The 10692-nt window shown below is 58.3% G+C and overlaps 1 protein-coding gene across 1 annotated transcript; it reads left to right on the forward strand.

Annotated features, from left to right (window-relative positions):
- The first annotated feature begins 843 nt into the window (after nucleotides 1-843).
- Nucleotides 844-9868, forward strand: PPM1J (protein phosphatase, Mg2+/Mn2+ dependent 1J). Its single transcript, XM_056511632.1, has 10 exons — nucleotides 844-1176; nucleotides 2552-2657; nucleotides 3110-3421; nucleotides 3927-4039; nucleotides 5603-5687; nucleotides 7156-7274; nucleotides 7447-7510; nucleotides 7677-7784; nucleotides 7924-8075; nucleotides 8316-9868. Exons 1-10 carry the CDS (start codon nucleotides 923-925, stop codon nucleotides 8461-8463), a joined length of 1461 nt encoding a protein of 486 aa, XP_056367607.1. The 5' UTR covers nucleotides 844-922; the 3' UTR covers nucleotides 8464-9868.
- Nucleotides 9869-10692: the final 824 nt, after the last annotated feature.

Consider the following 10692-nt stretch of genomic DNA (forward strand, 5'->3'; position numbering starts at 1 on the left):
CCTGGAGAACTTCTCAGTGCCGCTCTGCTTGAAACTTTCAATGCAAAAGGCCCGTGTTGACAGGAATCACTGGTTCCTCTGTGAAACTGAGGCACTGCGGAACACAAATTTTAAGAAACAGTCTCAATTTTCCTTTACAGTAGGCAAGTACCGTGTTTTTTCATCAGTTTTTTTCTTTTTTTTTTTTTTTTCTGTCACAGGAACCCAGTGGCAGGGAGGCGCTGAGGTCAGGCCGTGCAAGTGATGATGTTTACGGCAACTTTTCCCCTCCCAGCCAGGGAGAATATGCTGCTGTGATCAGCTGAATCCGCATCCTGCTCACGCTGGAGCGCAGCTTCCTGGGTGAGAGGGAGGGAGAGGTTCGGCTTTCAGCTCTCTCACGGTCCGTCCTTGCTGGTTATTAATAGCGCGGAACGGCCGCGCGTGGGCTGAGGAGAGCGGGGCGGGCGGGGGCGGGGGGGGGGGGAGGTGACAAAGCTCCTGGCACTAGAAGCGGATGCTGTCCCAGGGTCGGTGGCTCTGCTGGAGCCTTGGGACGATCATCCAACTGGGAAACTCACCTGTCGGGAAGATTTTCCCAGAGCATTTTCTGTGCCGGAATGGCTCCACCCGGCTGCGAGATAACGGCGGGGGTTCCTGACCCGGCAGGGCTCATTCTGCCCCGGGTGCGGAACAGCGGCGGGGTTCATGAGCCGGGAGGGCTCGTTCTGCCCCGGGTGCGGGACAGCGGCGGGGTTCATGAGCCGGCAGGGCTCGTTCTCCGCCCGCTGCGGGATAGAGGCGGGCGATGCGCGGACGCGCTGCGGCGCTCAGCTGCCGCGCCTGGTTCCCCCCCAGCCCGCACCGCGGCGGGGCGGGAGGCGGGGCGGGGCTCGGCTCGGCTCGGCTCGGTTTGGCCCCGCTCGGTTCGGCCGGGCTCGGGATGCTGCTGCGGGTGCGCGCTGCCGTGGCTCAGCTGGCGGCGGGGCTGGGCGCGCAGCCCCCCGCAGAACCGCGGGCCGGTGGGGCCGGGTGCGGGGCCGCCCGGGGATCGCCGCAGCCAGCCGCCTTCTGCCGACCGGCCTTCCTGCAGCTGACCCCCGAGGAGCTGCGCCGCGCCGATGACCACACCGGGCGGGCGGTGCAGAGCCCCCGCGACAGCCGCGGCCGCCTGCCCTGGAGCACGGGCTACGCAGAGTGAGAGAGCCGGAGCGGGGCCGGAGCGGGGCAGGAGCGGGGATGGAGCGTAGCAGGAGAGGGGAAGGAGCGGGGCAGGAGAGGGGATGGAGCGGGGATAGAGCGGGGATGGAGCGGGGATGGAGCGGGGCAGGAGCGGAGATGGAGCGGGGCAGGAGAGGGGATGGAGCAGGGTAGAGGTTTGCAGCCCGGGGAGGACAGGATGGCACCGCTCGGCGCTGGAACGGGGACCTTGGGGACGAAAGTGGGTCGCCGCGGGCGGTGAGCTGCGTCTGTCCCTTTTCCAGCAGCAGCAGTGAGGAGCGGGCGCGGTGGATGCCCGTGATGGGAGAGCATCAGTGAGAGGCTGTGCTCTCACCGATCCTCGAGGGGTTTAGGCTCTTCTGTACGTTTTGTTTCCTGCACAACACCCGATGGGTTCCGAGGGCGAAGGAGCTGCGGCACCTCTGGCAGGACTCAGGGGGAGCAGGGAGCTGGGGCTTTCTTGACAGTGAGATTGCTTGAGACTTCCCCTTCAAGGACCTGATTGTCTTCTTCTTTCACTAGCTGCGAGTTTCAGCCCTAACTGAAAATGGGCAGGAAGGGTTTTGCTTTGAAGGCTTTTGCTGCTTAATGCTGTCAGCCCACTCCTGCATCCCTTCCTTGAGCTGATCTTCCCGATATCCCAGAGAGCTTTATGAGATGTTGATTTGCCCCTGGAGATAGTGGAGTAGGAGTACACAGAGTGAAAAAATCCCCTTTTCAGTGTCCTAAGAGTTCTTGCTGCAAACCACTTGGAAAGTCTGCCCAAAGAAAAATCACCCTGCTGTGTGTTTACAGCTTCTTCCTGTGAGCAGGTTCTGCAAAATAGATCTGAAATCCGCTGTGTCAGCACAGGCTGGGAAAAGTCAGTGTGAATCTTTTTGCAGAAGTTCTGCCGGTCTCATCATCATCACCTCCTCCCTCCTTCCCTGAGCCCCCTGCTCCCCCCAAGAGGTGATGGGACAGGGATGAGGCTATGATTCTCCCTGTGTCCCCCAGGGGTGTATATTTGAGGCTGATGCAGGGTTTGGGGCAATTATTCAGCCTGGGGCAGTGCGAGGGACCTTTGGCAAACCCAGTTTATTTCTGGTCACCTTCCTTGGTAGGTGTGTGGACAACTGCTCTCCCCGGACCCAGATGTGGCTGGGGCTCAGTGCTGCTTCTGGCCCCAGATCAACCCACACAACTGGTCTGGGAGAGCTGGGACAGGACAGGAGCACCTGTGCAGGGCATCCCTGGGGACAAGGGGACATGAGTGGAGGGTTGAGGGTGGAGGGAAGAGGCGCTGTGAGATGGCGTTTGTTGGAACATGATATGAAAGAAAGGGCCTTTAGACCTTTTTTCCTCCTGGCAGGGTGATAAATGCAGGGAAGAGCCAGCATAACGAAGACCAGGCATGCTGTGAGGTGGTGTTTGTGGAGCAGAGGCCCAGCCCGAGGGGCAGCAGGGAGCTGGATGGGGTGAGAGCTGTGGTGGGTCACAAACAGGGACACGGCAGAGGAGCTGCCCAGCAGCCTGGCATGGGATGGGACACGTGGCAACGAGTGCCCACTGGGGATTCCCTTGGTTCGTGGCCCTCCCCTCTGCCTGCTCTTCCCACCCTCCATCCCTTGTGACACCCCAGGGCTGGGTGGCCCAGCAGGACCAATGGCCCCCGTGCCCTGGGGGGCTGCAGAGGGCTGTGCTGTGCCTTGGTGCCTCCTCTTCGGAGGCTGCTGGAGCCACGAGGTGTCTGACACAGGGCTGGGCTCCAGCCAGGGATGGGCTGTGTCCAGACAGCCTTGGTCATCTCCCACCTTGCTCCTACCTCACTGAGACCTGTGACACCGTGTCACTGTCCTCAGCTGCTCTGAATTCCCCATTCCATCTGCTTCCCTGCAGGCTCATGTAACGTCCCCTCTCCTCCCTGCAGGGCAGGAAAGGTTTTTACTTCCACTACTGGGCGTTGTTCGATGGCCATGCAGGCAGCGGTGCTGCTGTCATGGCATCCGAGCAGCTCCACCTGCACATCTGCGAGCAGCTGCGGGAGCTGGTGGGAATCCTGCAGGACCCCTCCCCGCCCCCCGTCTGCCTCCCGCACGGCGCCGAGCCCGGCTCTGCGGATCCCAGCACAGAGGAGCACGGCGAGCTCCCGAACGACGCCCTGCCCCGGTTCCACCTGGAGAAAGCAGTGTCCCACGAGAGCCTGGTGATCGGAGCCATTGAGAATGCCTTCAAGCACATGGTGAGGATGCTCTGCCTGGGGGATCTCCTGGGCCATCCCTGGGGGCACCTCTTTGCTCTCTGTGTCTGCACCAGCTTGACCACTGCTGCAAAAGGCAGCTCTGCAGCAAGGAGGGGGCTGCAGGGAGGGCTCTGAGTGTGATGATCTCAGACAGGGCTCTGTGATGCTCTGCATTTTGAGCTTTCACACTGCAGAGCCTTTGTGCTTCAGGCCTGTGTGGGTGCAAAAAGCTTCATTACACTTTGTTCCAGGAGATCCCTCCTCCCTGCAGGACCTGCTCCTCTCCTCCTTGCCCTCTCCTGCTTGTCCCACTGCCCCAGTGAAGCCATATCCCTGGCTGCCTCACAAGAGCCCTGGCCCCCCAAGCCCTACAGCCACTCCAGGGCTGTGTGGGGAAAGGTGCCCTGGCTGCTCCCTACTGCCCACCTGGAGCTGAAGTGCTGCTGGAGCAGCCAGGTGCTGTTTGGGTCTGCCCTACTACCCTGCAGCCTCTCTGTCTCCCCAGGATGACCAGATTGAGCAGGAGCGGGCAAACCAGCACCTGGCTGGGGGGTGCTGTGCCCTGGCTGTCATCTACCTCATGGGCAAGTTCTACGTGGCCAATGCTGGGGACAGCAGGTACAGCCCCACAGGGCAGCCTCGCCTTCTGCTCAGTGCCTGGGGACACCCCAGGAGGGTGTGGTGGTGCCAGGGGGATGGCTGGGGAGGGACAGCAAGGGTGAAGGTGGCAGAACTGGGCAGAGTCATCCCCTGCCTTCTCCATGCCCTGGGGACAATGTTCCCTGCTGTGATCTCTGTGTTTGCCAGGTGCACAGATGGGGCTGTAGAATTGCTTCCCAAAATCTGGGATATGCTCCCTTCCTTCCTAACAACATTCTCTCTGCTACCCAGATGTCTGGATCACACCCTGGTCCCTGCTGCTGGCACTGGCCTGGGCTGCAGGTTGGAGAGCGAAAATTGCACTTAGCAGAGCTTCCAAAAATGTGCAAGAAGTCATTTTAGAGTATGCTTCATACCAGTGACCTGTTTCAGGAGAAAGACACAAATGTATGTGCAGACAAGTGCAGTGGGAGCTTGGAGCCCAAGAATTTAAATTGCCATGTGTGTTTCCAGGGCTGGGCTAAGGTAACTGCACATGTGTGTGCCCACAACCCCAGGCAATGGCAGAAGGGCAGGTCCACCTTACACTAAAGGTGACACTGCAAGGGAAGCTGCTTTTAACTGCCCTGTATTTATCATTGGGTCAAAGGTTTGGGTAGGAAAGGACCTTAAAGTTCATCTTGTTCCCCCCCTGCCATTTGTAGACACATTTCACTAGACCAGGTTGTTCCAAGCCCTGTCCGACCTGGCCTTGGACATTTCCAAGAATGGGGCAGCTGCAGCTGCTCTGGGTATTTGCTGCAGGCTACCTCGTCCTCAGCAATGTCAGAACATCCAATACAGGCTCTGGCCAATTTTCTGAGGCTGGATGTGCTCCCAGCTTTGGGACAGAGAAGGAGACCCCTCATACGTCTGCTTTTGGGTGCAGGTCCCCCCCATGGCAGCAGTGGCTGTGCAGGGTGTCAGCATGCAGGGAGGGTCCTGGAGCTGTGACTGTGCCTTGGGTAACAATCTGTGCTTCCTCTCAGGCATCAGACACTGCCAAAGCTGAACTCAGCCTGGCCTTGCATCATTAGAGGGGACTCACAGCCACCAGTGTTGGAGCTCCTTGGGCATCCCATGACACCCAGGAATATCTCACCATCAGACCTTTATGTTTTTTGAGACATTAAACTCTAAGACCTGGTGTGGGATGGGCACGTGCACCTGTATCCTGCTGCAGGCAATTTCTGCCCTGCTGTGTGCAGCTCCCCTCTAAAGGAGGATGTCCCACCTTTGTGCTGCTCCTTTTCTAACCACACCCTGTCCTTTGGTTTGGTCTGCTCCATTCCCTCTGCCCCCATCCTCTCCCATTTCCCCTTCCTTCCTGCCCCTCGCCCAGGAGGGAGGCATGCCCTGCCCTGCCCTGCCCTGCCCCGGGGCAGTGAATCCAGGAGGCAGCCCCCACCTCAGGCTGGGAAAAGGGGGGCAGCAGGGGGGAAATGGTTGCACCACTGCTGGGAATCAGCCCTGGAGATCCAGGCTCAGCTCCTCTGTCAAGTCTCCTTCTCTCTAATCTCATCCTTCCATGTTTCATTGCAGGGCCATTATCATCCGTAATGGGGAAATCATTGCAATGTCCAGGGAGTTTACTCCAGAGACAGAGAGGCAGAGGCTGCAGTTTTTAGTAAGAAAGACCTTTCTTCTAACCTCATTCCTGCTGAAACACCTCCTGGCCTCTTCCCAGTGCCCTGTGCTGCTTGCTGGGGCTCTAGGCCCGAGGGCAGCCCCATGGCTGGGACCTGCTGTTGGCACTTGTCCATCCCAGACTGTCTGGGATGGGAAGAGGCACTGAGATGCAGAGAGCTGGCATGGGGTCATCTTGTGTCTGGCAGAGCCCTGGTTTGCTGTGGGCTCAGTGTGAGGGTCTGTGACTGTGAGCCTGGCACAGACATGACATGGAGAGCCCAGGCTGCTGGCATGGCGCTGGACTGACACATTTGCATGGAGCCAGAGTGGTCCATCTTGTCCTGTTGTTCAGGGAACAGGGAGCATCCCCTGCCTGAGCTGCTGTGACCTAGAGAAGTGCGGGTCTCCATCCACCGTGCTCCTTTTCACTGCCAGAGTCACTGCAGTGCCCCTGCTGAGTCCTGGTTTCCTCCCTGGCTGCTCCCTGGAGAGTCAGAGCTGATGTGTGCCAACAGGTTTCTGTCTTTCACCCTGTCCCTCTCCTGAATGAGCCCCCTGGTGCCACCCAGGGAGACTCTTGTAGGTTACAAAGACCTCTCCAAGGGCAACACAGGGGGGGAGGAGCTTGTTTTGGAGAAGGTCTTGCTGGATGAAATTTCCTGGCTTCAATGTACTTGGAAAAACACTGAGGCGTTTTTCCTTGAATCTATTTTCGCATGCCTGAGAGGAGGAAATGCTGTGATCAGAATCCTCCTCAGCTGGCTGCGAGGGGCAGGGCTCAGGCTGGGACAGGCACTTGCTGCTCAGGCTGTGCTCAGGGCTCCCCCAGAGAGGGCTGGGGGTCTCTGTGCCTCTGCACCAACCCCATCCTCCCTAAGGATAACCTTTTCTCCTCCTGCTCTTCTTTCCCCTTCAGCACTCTCCAGCACTCCCTGCTCCCAGTCCCCTCCACACTGTTCTCCATGGGGTGGGGGCTGCCCTGGGCAGGGCTCTGTGCTGCTGCTCATCCCTTGGCACGCTCACAGCTGGACTCTGTTTCAGAAAAACCCATCACTCTTTCCCTTGGGTGAGTGCTGTGAGTGCGCTGAGCCTGGGGTCCTGGGGGTTTGCAGCTACAACTCCTTCTGGGTAAATTCCAGCTTCTCCTGGAATTTGCTGGGGTTTGGTTGTTTGACCCCTTTTGGAGATCTTTACTTCTCAAAACCCTCTTTGCAAAAGCTTCACCTTCTTGCTGAGTGCTGGCATGGCTGTCCTCAGCTCCAGTTTCCCCTCCGGCTTGGCACAGGGGGGTGGTTTGAAGCTGCTCTACCAGCACCTGTTCCAGTGGCTCCAGAGCAGCCAATGCTCTCCCTCCGTGGAATGCTGTAGCCAAAGCCCCGGTGGATGGTGGATCCTGGTCTGGGCAGGGCTGGATCCCCAGATCTTCCTCTCCCAGCCCCATCCTGAGCTGACACTTCTTCCTTCAGGCACTACTGAGGCCCGAGCTGCTGGGGAAGGAGTTCACTCCCCTGGAGTTCCCCCGCAGGATCCAGCCCAAGGAGCTGGGCAAGAAGATGCTCTACAGGGACCAGAGCATGAATGGCTGGTAAACCCCAATCCCCTGGGGCACTGGGGTCCTGCTGTGCTGGCTGCTCATCTCTGGCACCCCATCCCACGGGGCAGGGGCTCTGGGACACTGTATCCAGGCCCCAAGTGGTCAGCAGAGGTGCTGGAATCCTTCACCTGCTGACACCTTGTCCCTGGCTTATTTTAACCAGGGCTTACAAAAAGATAGAAGAGGATGACCTGAAGTTTCCACTTATCTTTGGGGAAGGCAAAAAGGTAAAGTACTGTGACAGAAGTTTGGCAGGGGCTGTTTCCTGCCTGCTCTCACTGTTTTGGGGGATTTCAGCCCATTTTTGCTGCTGTTGTCATCACCAGTTCTCAGCTGGGATGGAGCTGGAGATAAAGGTGCTAAAATTTCTCTTTTGATTCCACCGTTCTCCAGGCTCGGATGATGGCCACAATTGGGGTCACGAGAGGCCTGGGAGACCATGACCTCAAAGTGTTCAGCTCCAACATCCACATCAAGCCTTTCCTGTCCTGTATCCCAGAGGTGAGCCTGGCTTCCAGCTCCTTCGCCCCAGAGGTTCCTGAGTGGCCAGAGCCACTTGGCAGGACCAGACCCATGATGTGCCCAGTACACAGGAGCCTCCTCTGCCCCTCACCTTGCCCCTTGCCCTGTTCCCTGCCAGGTCAGGGTTTATGACCTCACCCAGTATGAGCACTGCCCTGACGACGTCCTGGTGCTGGGCACCGACGGGCTCTGGGATGTCACCAATGACAAGGAGGTGGCTGCTGTGGTGATGGAGGTGCTGACGAGCTACGAGCCCAACGACCCCTGCAGGTGAGCTGAACCTCAGGTGGGCAGGGGGCCAGCCTCCCCTCGGCCTGGCTCCTCAGAGCAGTGCTGTGGCCACTCATCCTGGGCTCCATGGCATGCATTGCTCCCCTGGATGTGCATGTCTGAGCCTGGATCTCTCTGAGGGACCCTTCCTGCACTCCTGGCTGCTCTAGCTCACCCCTCCTTGCCAGGCTGCTGCAGCAGGGGCTCTGGGGTCACTGCTGGTCCCTGCTGTGCTCCCAGGTACACCATGGTGGCCCAGGAGCTGGTGCTGCGATCACGGGGGGTACTGAAGGAGCGGGGCTGGCGGCTGCCCAATGACAAGCTGGGCTCTGGTGACGACATCTCTGTTTTTGTGATCCCCCTGGGTGGCCCTGGCAACTACACGTGATGCTGAATGAGCCTGGGGCAGCGGGGTTTGCCTGGCCTGCTGGAGACTCTGGGGCACTGGCGCTGCCTCAGGGCCACCCCTCCTCCAGGCACTTGTTTTCTGAGCCAACTGCAAGAAGAGTAATAAACCTGGAGCCTCAGTCTGTCCAGAGCATCCCCCTCCACCTGCTCTCATCCCAGTCCCAGGTGGAGATGGAGAGGCCTTGGACAGAGTGAACATTGGGCTTGAGGGGTGTTTTTATGCTGCAACTTTCTCGACACTGTGAGAAGCCTGAAGGCTCCCTGGCTCCTCAGCACATCCTTTGCCTCTTGCCACGGCTGTGCTGACTGCAGTCCTGTGTGACACCCTGGGGCTGCTGGGGTGCTCATAGCTGCTGCAGTCACCCCCAACTCCTGCCCTGTGATGCTTTGGCCACTGACACTGAAGCTGCTGCTGGAGCTGGGAGCTGGGCTCACACGGGATGTGACTGGCAGTGAAGTCCCACGGGCAGCTGGGCAATGCTGTTGTGGCTCCACAATGGCCATCGCAGCCTCGTGCTCCCAGTTTTCAGCCCCTCACACCTTCACTCTGTCATGGACCTTGTCTCAGTCTCCAGTGTGGAGAAGTGACCCAGCTCTGCCGTGCACCCTGAGGAGGGATAAACCACTGCACTGGCCCTGGCTATGCCACAGGTTCTACCCCCTTCCTTTCATGCCTTGGATCACTGCAGTGCTTCTGGAGCCAATTATTTATTAACTGAGAGCTGAGCTGGAAGATGTCTAAATCCTTTCTTGGTGTGGAGTCTATGAATGTATGTCTGTATTTTGGAGTGGTTCTGAGTTTGCAGCCTCACACAGAGCAGCCCTATTCAGGTGAGCTTAACAGCTTAGCTGCACTGGATCTGCTTAGCACAGGGCTGGGAACGCACAGCAAAAGCAGCTTGGTGTGACCAGGGCAGGGAAAGACAGAGCCCATGTTCTCCTCAGTGATTTCAGAGCTGCTGCAGAGGGGAACTGGAGCAGTTGATCTCTGCACAGGATTTTTGCATCACACACATCTCTGACCTGGAGCATCCATGACGTCTGAGTGTTGCATCCTAAACTGTGAGGGATTTTCCCATCCTGAGGGTGGGGATGGGGAGAGCTGGGCCATGGTCCCTTGTTTGAGAAAGGCTCTGTGGCACCAGTACTTTGTGTTCTGTCACTGGGTGCAGCCAGCTCTTGTCAAGTGTCACCTCTGGGGAAGGTTGTTTGTCTCCTGTAACCAGTGAGATGTAAATAAACTGGGTACACATAATGGAAAGTGAAAGTTATGCAGGAGATTTGAACCTCTTGGCATCCATGCTGAAGGGAGCAGGGAGTGGTGCTGGGGCTGGGAGCTTGTCCTTGTGTAGCACTGTGTGTTTAAATAAAGATTTTGCCACTGTAGTCCGACTTCAGTCTTCCTTTTGCAGAGCTCCTGCAAAGAGGACTTACTGAAAAGCCAATTAGTTCTGATTAATTTATGTAGGCAGGCAAACAGGCCTGAGCAGAGCCATGTGAGCTGCTGTCCATCTGCCCTTGGCTCTTGAGAGCCCATGGACTGTCCATCCATGGGCACTGGGAGCCACTGGTGTGCTGCCAGCCTCGGCGTGGGGGTCTTGGACCCCTGGCTCTGGTCAGCAACGGCCTCTGGTGGGCACAGGAACATTACTCACAGAATGGAGGGAGAAAATGTTTTGCTGTCTGTGGGAGAGGGAGTGGGGCAGGCTGTGGCTCCGAGGAATGTGCGATCCAGGCATCCAAGCAGCAGCTCCCTCTGCCCCGAGGGTGGGCTGCCTGCTGCAGCATCCCTGCTGTCCCACGTCCCTCTGGGGGCCACCTGGTACCCCCGATACCCCTGATGCTCTCCTCACCCTTGTTTGCACAGCCCTGTTGCCCCAGCATATTCCTATTCGTGCTGGTGGCTGAGAACCGGCTCTGCTTCTCCAGGTCACTGCCCGGCTGCTGGGTAAGGCAAGGAGGCAGCAGCTGTGCATTTAAAGCTTCCTCTGTGGTTCCCTTTTTTACTAAGGAAACATTTCCTTTGGAACAAACTCCTGGCCTGGGGCTTGATAAATTAAGAAAAATTGTCTGCAAGCCCTTAAAATAGCAGCGGCTTATGAGGCTGGGTCTGGGCCAGGCTCCTGGGGCTGCCTTTCCCTGGCGGAGGGACAGGAGCTCTGCCTGCAGCTGGATATGCTGAGGAGCCCAGCCCGGTGCCCGTGGTGGG

Source organism: Oenanthe melanoleuca, chromosome 26, assembly GCF_029582105.1.
Source record: "Oenanthe melanoleuca isolate GR-GAL-2019-014 chromosome 26, OMel1.0, whole genome shotgun sequence".
NCBI lineage: Eukaryota > Metazoa > Chordata > Aves > Passeriformes > Muscicapidae > Oenanthe > Oenanthe melanoleuca.